The following is a 17,706-nucleotide window of genomic DNA, read 5'->3' as shown; positions in this document are numbered from 1 at the left end:
AAAAAAAAAAAAAAAAAAAACCCTGCTTAATAATATGAAGTATAAGATTTTCTGAATTAAGCCAGCAAAATATGGGCTATTTTTTGAAACAATCACTATTTTTGCCAGGGTTTCTAATCTTTTACCTTATTTGACACTGGAATTTGTTTTCTTTTAGAAAAATATGGTGTTATCCCTAAGAAATGCTTTCCTGAATCTTATACAACAGAGGCAACCAGAAGGATGAATGATATTCTGAATCACAAGGTACAATATATGAAGCAGCGTTGGATTGAGTTTAGTGTACTTTCCTTAAAACTTATTTTTTAGAAGGGGTTCCTGGGTATTTCAGTGTATACCGTTTATGTACAAGATAACTACTGATGTCAATGTCTGTCAGAAACAATGTAGCTATGTAATAACTTTAAAAATAATTAATATTAGAGAGTTTTTGCTTTTAAAAAACTTCCACTTTTATTTCTATTGATGTTAATATCTTCTTACAGGGATAGTTAGGAAATAAAGTCCCATGTCCAATTAATACTGGCTGCAAGCACTCAGGATGCTGTGTCTCTCACTTGGTTCTAGTGGAGGTGGGCTAGGACTGCTTTATGTGCTAGTAAAACCAAAAGAACTATTCGCAAGATTCCCTTAAAGAGTGTGCTGTGTTCTGAGACTTCCCCAGACCACATCAATGTGGTTTATCCACCCACTAAAGATTTGTTGTAGTTATTGAACTGCTTTTTATTTGCTTCAGTTATCTTAATGAATTATTGTGTCTTCTCTACATAACCAGTTTTCCAGAGGAGAATTATAATTCCTGCAGGGATGCTGCTTTGCTAGCCAGGCCTCGTTTTTGAGAACTGGGAGTTGCCAGAATCTGCTGTCCTAATCCATGAGGCCAAAATTGGATTTTTCATCTCCCTGGGAGAAAGATTACATTTTAAAATAAACTATAGGTGTGTCTCCTCAACATTAGAAGTGGGCTATTTTCCACCCTGGAAACGCTGGGGATTTTTATCCAAAGGCTAAAAGATCAATAATATGGCATTTGATTCCATTTGAAGTGAGAGCAACATCTTCTTTAGCACTGTGGTTAAATTTCAGACTCACCTTTATCTTAGTGAAAAAATGAAAATTTTATTGGGGGCTGGCATAACCATATTGAAATTCTAAGTAAAAATCTACTAGAGTAACATAGTGGCATAATTATCTTGTCTCCTGCTTTTTCTGAGCGATAGGCATTATGTAACCACGTGTTTTCCCCATGCCCAGACACATAAAACATCTTTATATGATGTTTGCAGAACAGGAGCAGTTCCATCTAGTATTTTAGAGGAATAATTTATGCCTCTGCTCCTTATGGAAAGCATTTTTAGCTATGTGTTTAAGTGGACAAGTTGAAGAAAAACACATTTGCCTTTATGAACTTTGCCATGGGTCTGGCCTGAGTTATACTTCAAAATAGAACTTGCGTTGGTCTATGAGACTCATTTACGATTGAATTTGGGTAACTATTGGAGTGCTGAATAAGTTTCTGTCATAGATGAGAGAATTCTGTATACGACTACGGAACCTGGTACACAGTGGAGCAACCAAAGGAGAAATCTCAGCCACACAGGATGTCATGATGGAGGAGGTAATAACAAAATTTGGATTTTTTTGTGACCTTCTAAAGAACTCTCAGAATATTCCCATCTGTTAAACTAATGATTAGGAAGCTTTAGTCATGGCAACGAATGTTTAATTGAATTGAAAATTACTTATTTTACACTGAAAAAACTGAGATTAAAACTTACTTTGCCTTTTAGTATAGGACTTGGACTTAGGTTTCCTAATGCCTAGTTTAGTGGTCTGTATAATCATTCTTTTATCATTTCATAAATACTAAATACCTTCTATGAGTTTGGCAGTGAGGAAACAGATGAGAAAGACATAGTCACTGCTCTTAAAGAGCTGAGTCTCTTGGGAAAAACATATCTCTAATTAGAATAAATCCTATGCTAGATGTGTAAAACTGATTTGGTGGTCATAGAGGAGGAAGTGACTAGCTCAGTGAGCTGAAGGTTTCATAGGGAAGATAGCTCTTGAAAGAGTAGTCACAGGCCGGGCCTGGTGGCTCAAGCCTGTAATCCCAGCACTTTGGGAGGCCGAGATGGGCAGATCACGAGGTCAGGAGATCGAGACCATCCTGGCTAACACGGTGAAACCCCGTCTCTACTAAAAAATACAAAAAACTAGCCGGGTGAGATGGCGGGCGCCTGTAGTCCCAGCTACTCGGGAGGCTGAGGCAGGAGAATGGCATAAACCCAGGAGGCGGAGCTTGCAGTGAGCTGAGATCTGGCCACTGCACTCCAGCCTGGACGATAGAGCGAGACTCCGTCTCAAAAAAAAAAAAAAAAGAAAGAGTAGTCACAATTTACCAGGTAGATAACAAGACCATTCTAGGCAAAAGGAATTGTATGAACAGTGCCATGAACAAAGATAGAACCTTCAGGGAATCGTGTGGCTGAAACATAACTTTTGTCAGTATGATGGGTAGCAAATTAAGCTAGAAAGGCAGAGATGTAAGGGATGTTAGATAGATACCAGAACATTTGGCTTCTTTCTGTAGAAATAAAGACAGGGAGCTATTGATGGTTTTATTTGTTAAAATAATGTATGTAAAAACATTTTGGAAAATGTAAAAAGCCCTAAAATATGTGGTGGTAATATTATTTATGATCAAGACAGTTAAGAATCTTTATTATTAATACTATCCATGTCCAGAATGAATATGCATAAAACTGAAATTGGTTTGAGGAAAGAATAAATGTATCCGTTTGTCAGCCAGTGGGCCCTTAATTAGGCTTCGTTTCAAGACTGTATGGAGTTAAAATGGCGTACTTTTTTTCACTGCGATGGAAAACACTAATGCTCCATTCCTGTTTTCCTTTAAATTTTAGAGATGCAGCATAGTGGAGTAGTGGAGGGTGTAATCTACTATCTGAGTTCTAGTCTTCTCATTACTTAATAGCCATATATCCTGGGACAAGTTCCTTAAGCTCTAAAGACTCCGTTCGTGTTTAACATGTCTAGCCTAGTGCTTGACACAATAGCTGTTTCTTAAATATTTGTTGAGTGGACGAATGCAGAAATTTCATTTACCAAATGCATTTAAATAATCTCTTAAATTCTTATGGAAGAGAGGCATCTTAGTATAGTAGGAAAAAAATAGGCTTTGGAGTCAGACATACATGGGTTTAAATTCTGACTCTTTTACTTAGCAGTCTGTGATCCTAGGTAAACCTGTCTGAGATTCAGTTCAGGATCTGAAATATTTTCCTTATTGGATTTTTGGGGAATCTGTCTTGCAGAGGCTGTATCTGCTACATAATTTGCCTTTATTTAGGGTTAGATTAAGATGGTGGGGGCCAGGCACAGTGGCTCACGCTTGCAATCTCAGCACTTTGGGAGGCTGAGGCGGGCGGATCACAGGGTCAGGAGATCAAGACTATCCTGGCCAACATGGTGAAACCCCGTCTCTACTAAAATACAAAAAATTAGCCAGGTGTGGTGGTGTGTGCCTGTAGTCCCAGCTACTTGGGAGGTTGAGGCGGGAATCACTTGAACCGAGGAGGCGGAGATTGCAGTGAGCCGAGATCATGCCACTGCATTCCAGCCTGGCAACAGAATGAGACTCCATCTCAAAAAAAAAAAGATGGGGTCATAGTAGGAATGAAGGTTCTGCAAACAGTTATGGAAAAGGGCCTAGATAATACTTGCTGTAGATCATAAGCATCCTTTTGGCCTTTGATGTTTGGTTTAATGATCTTTGAACTAATGATGTGTCTAAGATTGATGTCCTCATCATTTGTAGAGCATGGTAATTGGCTGATAAGAATTAGGGCAGATATGTTTCACATATTTTTTCCTCCCCTACTCCTGTCTCAGAGAAATAGTAACATCCAACTTTACCAAGTCCTGAGTATGAGTGTTTTATAGGATTATTTACTTAATGATTCTGCCTAAACTATTTGCTACAGAATTCTATGTGTAAGGGTTTCTTCCCCCTTAGAGACAGAGCTCACTTTGTTGCCCAGGCTGGAGTGCAGAGGCGCAGTCATAGCTTACTATTACCTTCAACTCCTGGGCTCAAGTGCTGCTTCAGCCACCCAGGCAGCTGGGACTACAGGTGCATGCCACCATGCCCAGCTCATTTATTTAAAAAATTCTGTAGAGATTCAGTCTCACTATGTTTCCCAGGCCTATCTCCACCAGCTGGGCTCAAGCAGTCCTCCCACCTCAGCCTCCCAAAGATTGCATGTATTATAAAGTGTGAGCCACCATGCATGGCCCTGTATATAAGGTTTTAAAATGTTTACAATCCCCCAGATGACTCCTTTTAATTGAACCTGACTCTTTGGTAATGAAGAATCTAGCTGCAGTTTTAAAGCCACAAATTAGTACCTATGATTTGTGTAACCTTGTAGGCAAGTCAAAATGATGACTTAATCAACAACCATGAAGCTCAGATAGCTTTGAATAAAATGTGTTTATGCTAAAGGCATTCTTACTGAGAAGTGAGATATAGACTGCTTGTTGAGATGACAGGCAAGGCAGATTTGTTTTGGAGATGTGTGGTTACCTCTATTGCAATGTTATCTCAGTGTCCATTTTTTTAGCCTGCAGATCCCCTTAAGATTATTAATGTATTCTCAGTTGGGCGCAGTGGCTCATGCCTATAATCCCAGCACTTTGGGAGGTCGAGGCAGGTGGATCACTTGAGGCCAGGAGTTCAAGAACAGCCTGGCCAACATGGTAAAACCCCATCTCTACTAAAATATGAAAAAAATACCTGGGCGTGGTGGTGCACGCCTGTAATGCCAGCTGCTTGGGCAGCTGAGACATGAGAATCGCTGGAACCCCACGTGTGGCAGAGACCAAGATTGTGCCACTGCACTCCAGCCTGGGTGCCAGAGCAAGGCTCTGTCTCAAAAACAAAACAAAAAACTTTGTCTGTTAAAAAGCAAAACATAGCCAGGCATGGTGGTAACACGTCAATTTTTTGTTTTGTAACAAAAAGAATTCTCTTTTCTGTTTTGTGACACTTGTCGTGCCAGCTACTTGGGAAGCTAAGGCAGATCACTGGAGTCCACATGCCCAGGAGTTCAAGCGCTACCTGGACAACACAGTGAGACCTCGTTTCTAAAATCAATCAATCAATCAATCAAAGACCAAAAACAGTATTTGTCGGTACCACAAAAAGGGAAAAGAAGCCATTATGATTGACTTAGGAAATTCTATAGCAGTGGCTCTCAGCTATTAAAAACAATATATAGGCCTAACTTGTCCCAGACCCACAAAGTCAATTTCCCTGAGAATAGAACCTAGTTATCTGTATTTTTATTTTAAAGACATCTTTGATTAAAAAATATATTTTTGGCTGGGCATGGTGGCTTAAGCCTGTAATCCCAGCACTTTGGGAGGCCGAGACGGGCGGATCACGAGGTCAGGAGATCGAGACCATCCTGGCTAACACGGTGAAACCCCGTCTCTACTAAAAATACAAAAAATTAGCCGGGCGTGGTGGCGGGCGCCTGTAGTCTCAGGTACTCAGGAGGCTGAGGCAGGAGAATGGCGTGAACCCGGGAGGCGGAGCTTGCAGTGAGCCGAGGTTGTGCTACTGCACTCCAGCCTGGGCGACAGAGCGAAACTCAGTCTCAAAAAAAAAAAAAAAACAGATCTTTGCCCTTCTTTCATTCCCTACCAGAAAGCAGTAGAGAGCTGTCTTCCCTTCTCCTCTTCCTCTGTGAATAAATAGTCACTAAGGTAGGTTCCTTACTTCTTCTCTCCTATAACTGGCTCATTGACCCACGGCACTAAACCTTATTCAGAGTTGAGCTGTTTTCTGTGACTGCTTTAGTGTTCTTGTGACCATTCTATTCTTTGATCAATAGGTTATTTTACCCTTGAGACTATTTTCTCCATCAGTAAAACTAAAAAAAGGTAGGGTAGGCTGTGCACGGTGGCTCATATCTGCCTTGGGAGGCCAAGGCAGGAGGATCACTTGAGCACAGGAACTTGAGACCAGCTTGGCCAACACAGAGAGACCCCATCTCTACAAAAAAATGAAAAAATTAGCTGGATGTGTTGGTGTGTGCCTGTAATCTTAGCTACTTGGTAGGCTGAGGCGAGAGGATCACTTGAGCCCAGGAGTTCAAGGTTGCAGTGAGTGCAGTGAGCTATGATTGCACCCTTGCACTCCAGTCTAGGCAACAGAGTGACACCCTGTCTCTTAAAAAATAAGTTGGGGTAAATGATTGTAGGGCTTTGCATTTTATATAATACAAGTAACTAATATTTTTACAGTGCTTTAGACTTTACTACTTTCTCAACAACCCAGTATTTCAAATACAAATGAATACTTAAGATTCTGTCTCTTCTGCAGTGGTTTCAAGCACTGAAATCTTTTAGCCTTAACAGTGGAAAGGTAAAATTAGACATAGATAGTAAGAACTTAGAGTACGAACATGAGAGTTTGCCCCAATTCGATAGGCAATGAGAAGTCAGGAAGATTTTTGAGCAGAAGAATTATATGAAGTTTTGCTATCTTTCAAGTAGTTTGGTTGTCATCTTCGAACTACCTTACTATTGTAACCTTTCCTTTTTTCTGTGTCTGCCTGTAGCTGCCTTAAAAAACTGTTTCAGGTTCTCACCCTTCTAAGATTTATGCCTGACTCTCAACTGCTGCATCTTTCCTTCTTCCTCTCGTTTGATGTCTGTCATGGGTATGGGAATTAACTAAGTCCTGTATCATTTGTCTTTAAATTGGGATCTACACTTTCTTTCCCCTTATTTCATGTCTCATTCTTTTACCTTTCTCTCCTGATTCGGCTTCTTTTACCGTGTTGTACTTCAGCAGGTCATTTAAAATAAACAGGTCTCTCCATTAGAGAGATTTATTTTTTTATTTTTTTGAGATAATGTCTTGCTCTGTTGCCCAGGCTGGAGTGCAGTGTTACGATCACAGCCCACTGCAGCCTCAACCTCCCAGGCTCAAGTTATCCTCCCACCTCAGCCTCCCAACATGCTGGGATTACAGGCATGAGCCGCTGCATCTGGCCTGAAAATATTTTTAGAGATCAGTTACAATGGAGCTCCTTTATAAAATGAGACTTGAGAGGAAAGACCCTTCTTTATAATTCATCTTCTTATGAAATATATTTAAACTGGAAATAGGGCTTGGACCTTTCTGGCACCAGCTGCAGTTTTTCCAGTTATAGGTTGCTAGAAAGGGACTATATATAATCCACATTGTTGTAGGTTAGTTTAAGTTCCCTATTTAATTAGCTAAAGATACAAAATCTTAATCAGAAGATAAATGGCCCCAAGAGACAAGTACAGATGCACTCAGCATAGCTTCCCTTGACATACACCTGCCCCCAGGGTTAAGCGAAGGGTCTCCATCAATCAAAAAATTTAGCTCAATTTTGGGCAGGCTGTCCTTTATACTCTGGGACTCATATCACAATTTTAGGGGACCTTTCTCAGTAATCTATATTTAAGGGAATAATTAGAAACATTGACTGCTTCTGTTCTTTTTAAACCAGATTCAGAATTAATAGGATCACATCATTATTCGTTTAAGGAGTTGAGGAAGAGCAGACTCTGTTGCCAGGTGTCATTGAGCCATGTATATCTTTGCCTTCAGCTTTCCAGCATTTTGGAAAGCCCATATTCCAAGTCCACACCCTGTATCAGTTTGGTTCTAAATTTGGTTTGAAATGACAAAAGTGCTCGGGGCTGGATGTGGGGCTGGACGTGGTGGCTCACGCCTCTAATCCCAGCACTCTGGGAGGCAGGTGGATCACGTTGGCCTGGCCAACGTGGCGAAACCTTGTCTCTACTGAAAATACAAAAAATTAGCCAGGCCTGGTGGGTGGCGCGTGCATGTAATCCCTGCTACTTGGGAGGCTGAGGCATGAGAAACGCTTGAACCTGGGAGGCAGAGGTTGCAGCGAGCCGAGATCATACCACCACATTCCAGCTTGGGTGACAGAGTGAGGCTTTGTCCCCCGCTCCCCCCCCACAAAAAAGGAGGCATGTGTTCGGTAAATATTTCTTAATATATGTGCCTGACACTATTCTAGGCATTGGAGATTGAACAGTGAACAATGCGGAAAAGAATACCTACCTTTGTGTAGTTGATGTTCTAGTAGGGAAAGACAAGTGTATAAGACGTATAGTATGTCAGAAGATAAGTGCAATGGAGAAAAGTAAAGGAGAAAAGATGTGAAGTACTGGGATGGGAAGTGAGCAATTTCAGTTAAAGTCACAAATACATTTCCCTAAATGGGCTAATTGTTGGTTTTAATATTAATTTAATGTGTAATTATATTCTGAGGGATGTGGTTGTACTCTTATTTTATTCAATTCAATATAATCTCTTGTGTTCAATGTCCAGTATCTTTTTTTGTGCTGAATGCCAAATAGATCTTGTGAGAAGCAGGTGACACTCCAGTGTTGCCCACCAGAGAGCAGACTTGGATACCTAAAGCTCACTGCCCAGGGAATGTTATTTCAGAACTGCAGAGTCTCTTATCAAAAAAATCTAGTATCAGAGACCATGGAAATTATTCTTTGGAGCATTTTTTTTTTTTTTTTAGTGAGAGCTTATTTAAATAACTAGTGTTGTTTGACTCAGAGTCAGATATTCCTTACAAAGTGTTACAAACTGGCTTAAGTATTAATGACTTTGGATAATTTATAGTCGTGGTAAACAAATAGTATAAAGCAATGCAACATATCTCAGGTTACAAAGTTTTACTAAAATCTAAAAGAAAGAAATATCACCCTTATCCTTACTTATGCCTTAATTATATCTTTATTAAAATTCAGATTTATAAAATATATGTGAAGGGCATAAGTATTGTCTTACAAAAGGACTCACTGTAGAATTCATTTAGATAGCAGAAATGCAAATTTCCTCTAATGTAATTGGGAGAAGGAGGAATTTAACACTTTTTACTTTAAATAGGGAGTCAAGTACATAATAAGGTATTTTGCAAATTATAGTGTAAAACATTTGTATTTATCTTTAGAATATGTTTAAAAGTAAACAGAAATTCACTTAGTTATCTTCATCTTAATTGGGCCTGGCCTTGCCTCTCCTTTTTTGACCAGAACCTGGCTGAGCTGAATTTACCACCCCTGGATAACTGAGAATTGATCGAAATGATTCCACTACTACATGTAGATACACATGTAACAATAGTTACTAGTTGAAAATACACATCATTTAGGTCTTTAAAACCTTTCTAATCTAAGTATGTTCTGACTGTACATCTTCATTGTCATTGAGTTGACCATAATTACCAGTGGCAATGTCTTCTTCATAATGACAGATGCCTAAAGTTGTCATTTGTAGTCTTGGCACTGAGCAAATGCAAAATGACTGTGAATCCCAAACAGAGCTCATTAATCCTTGGCTAGAGTAACTCAATTACAGTTGCTTATGTGATACTCTGCCTCCTTTCTGTGGTAGAAACCAACTCGAGAAGGATATAATGTTAAAAGAGAGATGGTTTAATGACCAGATGTTCAGGCTCATAACACACACAGTAAATCTTAATAAAGGAAGGTTCTATCTTGGAAAACAGAACAAAACAAAAGGACAGGCAAACATAACTTCTTCTCTAAGTTAACTTACTTCTGTTAAGATAGAATCACAGCAGTGAAGAACAGATTGCTCACATACACAGCAATGTGTGTGAATCTCACAGACATTATGTCAACCAAAGGAAGCCAGACACAAAAGATATGTTCCATGAATACTTTTATACGAAGTTAAAGGACAGGCAAAACTAATCAATGGTTATAAAGTAAAAATAGTGGTTATCTGGTGGAAGTTGTGGGTTACTTAATAGCAAAGGGAGCAGAGAACCTCCAGAGCCTGGAAATGTTATGTATATTGATGTGAATGATGGTTACATGGGTATATATGTATGTTTTTAAAAAACGAATTGTTAGTGTGTTTTACACACTTAACATATGTTATGCCTAAGTTAAAAAGTGAGAAAAAGGACGGAGTTTGGATTTGTTGTGGGAGGTAATAAGGAAACATTGGCTCTTCAACAGGGACGTGAGTTGAGAAAAGTAGTCCTTTTAAAATTCTCCTGTGGTGATATGGAGAATGGAACAATGTTCAGATCAGCTGGTATATCTATGTCATGTCGCCAGCATTGCTAGATGCTATAAAGGACACGAAATATCCATGATCTGGTTCTTATCTTTAAGAAGTGTATAATCTTTTATGAGAGACAAGTTATATGAAAACTAGAAAGTTACAGTAAATGGCAAATAGATGGACTTTGGAAACAGCATATTAAAGTCAGCCCTAAGTTCAAATCCTGATACTGCCGTTTACTGGCTCTATGACTTCAGGAAAGTGATTTATTTCCCTGAACCTTGATTTCCTTATCTGTAAAAGGGGGATAATATCCACCATCTTTGCTGAGAAGCTTAAGAGATATGATAATGAAAGATAGTACAGCAAAGTAGACGGTCAGTACATCTTCCCTTTTTAAATCCTGTAGCCAAGGAGCAATACTTTGTTGTTGTCATTGACAGCATGTGACCTCAGTTTAGATTGTGGTTTTCCACTTGCTGGCTGTGTGACTTTAAGTAAATTATTTGGTTTCTTTGTGTCTCAATCTCTGATTAAAAAAAAAAAGAAGGAGGAGGAAAAGGAGGAAAAACCAGGTTGAGGGGAAGTGGAGGGAAATATACCTTGAGAGGGTATTAGGAGAATGAAGTGGACCTAGCAAGTACATAGTATCTAGCACAAAATAGGCACACTTGGTAAATATAAAGTCTGTTTCTCTTGAATGTGATAGCAGATACAAATGTGTGGCGTAAATAATGCAGGTAGTAGATGATTGGATCAGGGTGGTAACTGTGGGTGCAAAAGGGAGAGGCAGATCATAGTGTTATGTTTTTAAAAAGACAAGGACATTTGATATAGAAGATGAAATACTTTTATTCTGTCCTTGTGCAGGGTGTATCTCTTTTTCTATTTTTGCATTGCTTTTTTTTTCTTTTTGAGATGGAGTCTCGCCCTGTCACCCAGGCTGGAGTGCAATGGCATGATCTCAGCTCACTGCAACCTCTGCCTCCTGGGTTCAAGCGATTCTCCTGCCTCAGCCTCCCGAGTAGCTGGGATTATAGGCGCATGCCACCATGCCCAGCTAGTTTGTTTGTTTGTTTGTTTTTTGTATCTTTAGTAGAGACGGGGTTTCACCATGTTGGCCAGGCTGGTCTCGAACTCCTGACCTCATGATCCACCTGCCTCAGCCTCCCAAAGGGCTGGGATTACAGGCGTGAGCCACTGCACCCAGCCTTATTTTTGCATTTCTATAAAATGAAAAAAATATAAAATATATCCTTGGATTGTAATGATGTTAACTTGAAGATGTTGTGACATCATTAGAAAATACATTGTCTCATAACCCAAAAAATTATACCTTATTACTAAAAGTTACTCCTCTTTTTATTTTTGAGACAGGGTCTTCACTCTGTCAGTCAGGCTGGACTGCAGTGGTGTGATCTCAACTCACTGCAACCTCTGCCTCCTGGATTCAAGTGGTCACCCCACCTCAGCCTCCTGAGTAGTTGTGACCACAGGCTCAGGCTACCACGCCTGGCTAATGTTTGTACTTTTTTTTTTAAAAACCATGACTCAGCCGTCAGGAGATCCTGAGAACATGTGCCCCTAATTTTTGTATTTTTTGAGATAGGGTCTTGTTCTGTCACCCAGGCTGGAGCGTAGTGGCATGATCATGGCTCACTGAAGCCTCTGCCTCCTGGGCTCAAACGATCCTCCTACCTCAGCTTCCTGAGCAGCTGGGACTACAGGCATGAGCCACTGCGTCCAGCTGATTTTTTTCTTTTTTAAGATGGGGTTTCACTACGTTGTCCAGACTGGTCTTGAACTCCTCAGTTCAAGTGATCCTCCAACCTCAGCCTCCCAAAGTGCTGGGATTACAGGCATGAACCACCGCACCTAGCCCTCCTCTTCTAATACTTTTAATAGGCATTGTCATCCAACTGCAGCTAAAAAATTAGTTACTTTCCTATGAGTAGAGACTCCTGTTGTAATAAGGAAAACATCAATGTAGAAAGGGAAGGAAATCCATTTATAAAATTTGTCATTATTTGTTACTTGAAAAATAATCAGCAGAGCAGCAACTCAGATCTTGCTGGGTATCAATGGTAGGCAGATTCTTGGCTAAGGAAGTTATAATTTTCAGGACAAGTACTAAGCACTAAATGTTAACATTTCAGAATTGCATTGTTCACAGTGTTTATTTGAGAACTCATAAGTTGACTGGTACCAAATCTCAGACATCAGCTTTCCAATTTTTGACGCAGTATTAGATTTCTTGTGAAATTTTTAGCTTGAATTTAGCCACTAACTTCTTGTGTTTCCTAAGCTTAAGGAAAAAGAGGTGAAAAAAATAACATTTCCCCCTAGCCATTTCTCGCCTTTCCTCCTCCTCTCTTCCAGATATTCCGAGTGGTGTGCATCTGTTTGGGTAATCCACCAGAGGCATTCACCTGGGAGTATCGAGACAAAGATAAAAATTATCAGAAGATTGGCCCCATAACACCCTTGGAGTTTTACAGGGAGCATGTCAAGCCACTCTTCAATATGGAAAATAAGGTTGGTGAATGGCACTGGTAGTCACTGGCTGTTTACTTTCAAATGGCTGGTAATCACAGGGAATGGTATAAGATTCTTGGTTAGCATGCATGAGTATCAAACTAGATAGCAAACATTTTTCCCCACTTCCTTGGAAGTGTTTTATGTAGCTAATGAAGTTGGTGGTGCCAGGATTTATCAGCCTTTCCCCAGTGTTCCTCTTCAGAGACTTATTAAACTGTAAGCCAGCAGTGATTTTAATTCCCACATGCGCCCCTGTCTAGGACCAGAATCATTCTCAAGTGCAAAGACAATGAAAGTGTATTGGGTATTTCTTATCATGGAGTCAGAGCACTTTTGCACTGAGGTCCCCTTGGGGAACTCTCTTGTTGAAGGGAGCAATCTTTGTTTTTCTTGTTCCTTTTAAGTCTTCCTCATCTGCCTAGCAGGATGATCAGAGCCTCTTCCTTTTATTGGCTTCTTGATCCTCTTCCAAGCAGATGCCTGTCTTGTAACTTGAGAATAGGGGCCTTGTGATTAGCTCTCCAGTTTTTCTTACTCAGTGCATGTAGTTTTTCAAAATGAGTTTTGAGGGCCGGGTGCAGTGGCTCACGCCTGTAATCCCAGCACACTGGGGGGCTGTGGTGAGTGGATCACCTGAGTTTGGGAGTTCGAGACCAACCTGGCTAACATGGTGCAACTCCGCATCTACTAAAAATACAAAAATTAGCCAAGCGTGGTGGCGCACGTCTGTGATCCCACCTACTTGGGAGGCTGAAGCGGGAGAATCACTTGAACCCAAGAGGCAGAGGTTGCAGTGAGCCGAGATGGTGCCACTGCACTCCAGCCTGGGCGACAGAGTGAGACTCTGTCTCAAAAAAAAAAAAATTGCTTTTGGAGCAGTTCTTGCTAGTAGGAAAAACAGGTAGATGTGTCTCCTAAGTGTGTCTCTTACACGAATTAGAATAAGCAAGGACCTCTCTCACCTGTATTTTGCCACTTTTTGTTTCTTTGTTACTTAACAATGTGGCTCTAGTACTTAGCTTGTAGGCAGAGGTGATGAGCTTGATGCAAACATGAACCTAGAGGAGAGCTGTGTGTTGCTTGACATTCCTGGTTTTGTGCCCTAATCAATATGTTTTTGCTCTCAATAGATTTGTTTAGTGAATGACCCTAGGCCCCAGCACAAGTACAACAAACTTTACACAGTGGAATACTTAAGCAATATGGTTGGAGGGAGAAAAACTCTATACAACAACCAGCCCATTGACTTCCTGAAAAAGATGGTTGCTGCCTCCATCAAAGATGGAGAGGTTGGTATTGTTTTTGTATTTTGCACATTGGGGTTAAAACATCTTTTACTTCTTTGGTATAATAGGAAGATAGGGGTTTATGTTGACTTTCTTTCTCTCTCTCTTCTGTTTCTAGGCTGTGTGGTTTGGCTGTGATGTTGGAAAACACTTCAATGGCAAGCTGGGCCTCAGTGACATGAATCTGTGAGTGCAGGAAATTTAAAATAGAAAGTCATTTGTGGGTTGTTGCTGTTAGAGTGTGCTCTTGGTACAAAATGACTCTGCCGAGGTTCATCCAAAGATGAAGGTTGGCCTAAGGGCGAGTCTCTTTCTTTGCATCCTGTAGAGTTTGAGGATTCATAGCAGAAACTCCACATACTTAAATACTCTAACCCAGGACATCAAGATCACAATACTTTCTATCTGAGTAGAAATCGTTGAGTGTTCCTAAAAAGCCATCCTCTATGAGAAAGACACTTTAAAAAAATAATTAACTAGTGTGTAAATGTGTTCAGTACATTTGGGAATGTAATGAAAGATTTTGCAGGGCTCCCGTTTGCTGTGTCACTTTGGTAGCTTTGTATTTTGTCTTTGTAACAAGTGGGACTAATTTGCGTGCATACTTTAAAGCATTCCTCCTGGTCATTTATGACAATGAAGGTTAATTTGTAAACTGAATCATATAGGATTCCTTGACAGTTCACCATTCTCCATTTTAGGGTTACTTTTAAGTAGTTGTTACTTGTAGGAAGTTGAGTAAATATCTTGATAGTCAGAGAAATCTGCTAAAAAGAGAATTAATGAGGTTTAAAAAATTTTTGAAAGCAGGTAGATGCAACTCCCAAGTGTGTCTTTCACATTAACTAGAACATGCAAGGATGTCTCTCACATGTATTTTGGCTTTTGTTTCTTTGTATTTAACAATGTGAGTGTAGTGCTTATGCAAAAATATTCCCCAGTATTTTGGGCATTATTTATTTAAATTTTAATCAGCAATGATTTAAATGAATTCAGAAACTGGTTGGTTCTACCAGCTCAAAAGAGACCAGTTTTCTAAGAAGTTACTTCAAAAGCTTTTTTCATTATTTTTTAAAGTTTTCTTGCCTCAATGACAATGTAAACTTGTCAGCTTCTGATGTGGAGAATTTATGTTTAATCTTCTCCTTTTTTTCCTGCATACTCTTGTGACACGTAGAGAATGGACTCCCACTGAGAGACTAAGTTCTGCATGTTCCATATTCTTTCTGAAGAGCTACAGTTAGAGCCTTATTTATTTGGAGCTGTTGAGCCCCTTCAGTTTCTTCTGAATTCCTTTTACAACCAAAAGCCAGTTTTCCCTATGATCATACTCCCTTTATTTTGTACTATCATTCTTTTTACAGGTATGACCATGAGTTAGTGTTTGGTGTCTCCTTGAAGAACATGAATAAAGCGGAGAGGCTGACTTTTGGTGAGTCACTTATGACCCACGCCATGACCTTCACTGCTGTCTCAGAGAAGGTATGACCCTCAGCATGCCTGCTGGAGTGTTTGCACAGATGGATCTACATTCTCCTGCAGACTGTTTACCCAACAGAGCTTCATTTATAGTGTATATGATTTCTGTTAAAAGTTAGTTTCCGGCAGGGCGTGGTGGCTCAAGTCTGTAATCCCAGCACTTTGGGAGGCCGAGACGGGCGGATCAGGAGGTCAGGAGATCGAGACCATCCTGGCTAACACGGTGAAACCCCGTCTCTACTAAAAAAAATACAAAAAACTAGCCGGGTGAGCTGGTGGGCGCCTGTAGTCCCAGCTACTCAGGAGGCTGAGGCAGGAGAATGGCGTGAACCTGGGAGGTGGAGCTTGCAGTGAGCTGAGATCCAGCCACTGCACTCCAGCCTGGGCGATAGAGCGAGACTCCCTCTCAAAAAAAAAAAAAAAAAGAAAGTTAGTTTCCAAGTAAGAAAGACATTGTACCTGCATCACTTGGGGCTTGCCTGTGTGCCTAGAGGTAATATAAAAATAGAAACTTTCTATGAAGAGAATTCGGGTCAGCAGGGAACGACCAAGTAACTGTGTAACTTTGGAAGGTCATGGTGTGAAGAGAAGTCAGCAAGGGACTTGAGAGAAGGTAACTTCTGCTTTATAAGGAATCAGAATGTGCCCTGAAAGTGTTCATATCTTGATGACGTATGTTCAGATTTTCCTTCATTTGTCATTCAGATTCTTCTTCAGTAAAATGTCAATAACAGTAATTTGTGGACTCCATCCCCATTACTAGTTATATACAGAGCTTCAGGAAATTGGATATAAAGTATTTTGAATTTCCTGTGAAATAGTGTGTATAGTAATACCGCTTTTTTTAGGATACACAGTTGGAAACAACTGAAATTTTATCTTTCGCAAATAAACTCCTCACTTCCAGTCAGTAAAAATAGATATTTTCCCCTCTGTGCTCAGGGATCATCAGAAAGGAAGAACTCGAACTACTTCAATTCCTTACCAGCACAAGCAAAAATTTTCTCTTTCTAGCCTAATTCCTGGAAACTCACAGAATAACTACCTTGTATAAATTGTTCTAGAAAATCGTTTTGGGTTTTTTTTTTTTTTTTTTTTGAGACGGAGTCTCACTCACTCTGTCATCCAGGCTTGAGTGCTGTAGCGTGATCTCAGCTCACTGCAACCTCCAGCTCTCAGGCTCAAAAGATTCTCCTGCCTCAACCTTGTGAGTAGCTGGGATTACAGGCGCCTGCCACCACGCCCAGCTGATTTTTTGTATTTTTAGTAGAAATGGGGTTTTGCCATGTTGGCCAGGCTGGTCTCAAACTCCTGACCTCAGGTGATGTGCCCACCTCGGCTTCCCAAAGTGCTGGGATTACAGGCGTGAGCCATTGTGCCTGGCTAGAAAATAGTTTGATAGAGAATTGTTTTTGCTATCCTATCCACTAGATTTATGATCTTTAAAATGTTTAGAAATATCTTAGCATATCATTATGCCACATTTTCATAACTAGCCTATCTAAAAGTCCTGATTTGTTTTTTATACTCTATGCAGAATTGTGAGTGGAATGGCGTTTTCTGTCTGTACCTTTTTCTCACCTCTTCCAACTACTTCACTTGAAGGGTGCCCTTTCAACCCCACAGCATCTAAGATCCCTGTGCTCTCTCCATATTCAAAACTTGGTCTTAAAGGTTTAATTACATTCCTGCAAATTATAAGGCCAGTGCTTTAAGTAGTAGAACTCTGAGGTATTCTCAGTTTTATATGAGATCAAACAGTATGGTGTAAAGGTGCCCTGAACTTAAGAGTCAGTCTTAATGCTGATATTTCTGATCCTCATGTAGTTTTCATAAATAAATGTAAAGATTGAGGTCTTATAAACCAGCGAGCTGTTTTCCTCATTATTCCATTCGTCGATAATCTCAGCTCTGTAGTTAGCGAGACTCCCACACCAAGAAACAGGTTTTCAGGGTTACCCAGGAGAATGTGTAGAGTATAATTTGCATTACTTATGTAGATCACAAAAAGCCATTTTAAAATAGCAAAAGGTGATTTAAAAGTGTTATCACCCCAATTTAACAAAATTCTCACATTTGAATTATAAACAAAACATAAAGTTAGGTTATAAAAGGTTTTTTAGACCGAGTGCAGTGGCTCATGCCTGAAATCCCAGCACTTTGGGAGGCCGAGGCGGGAGGATCACCTGAGGTCAGGAGTTCGAGACCAGCCTGGCCAACATGGCAAGACCCTGTCTCTACTAAAAATACAAAAAT

At 40.1% G+C, this 17,706-nt stretch overlaps 1 protein-coding gene across 2 annotated transcripts in view; it reads left to right on the top strand.

Moving 5' to 3' along the window:
• BLMH (bleomycin hydrolase) overlaps positions 1 to 17,706 on the top strand; it is a 45,633-nt gene that overhangs the window by 7,283 nt on the left and 20,644 nt on the right. For both annotated transcript variants that reach the window (XM_011940859.1, XM_011940860.1), the window contains 6 exons: positions 158 to 246; positions 1,526 to 1,618; positions 12,527 to 12,682; positions 13,816 to 13,974; positions 14,090 to 14,157; positions 15,336 to 15,453. In XM_011940859.1, coding sequence (XP_011796249.1) covers positions 158 to 246; positions 1,526 to 1,618; positions 12,527 to 12,682; positions 13,816 to 13,974; positions 14,090 to 14,157; positions 15,336 to 15,453 — 683 coding nt within the window. The remainder of the gene's footprint in view (positions 1 to 157; positions 247 to 1,525; positions 1,619 to 12,526; positions 12,683 to 13,815; positions 13,975 to 14,089; positions 14,158 to 15,335; positions 15,454 to 17,706) is intronic.

The sequence above is a fragment of the Colobus angolensis genome, unplaced genomic scaffold, assembly GCF_000951035.1.
Source record: "Colobus angolensis palliatus isolate OR3802 unplaced genomic scaffold, Cang.pa_1.0 Scaffold193, whole genome shotgun sequence".
Lineage (NCBI taxonomy): Eukaryota > Metazoa > Chordata > Mammalia > Primates > Cercopithecidae > Colobus > Colobus angolensis.
Note: the sequence above shows the minus strand (reverse complement) of the source record. Positions and strands in the feature narration are given on the sequence as shown.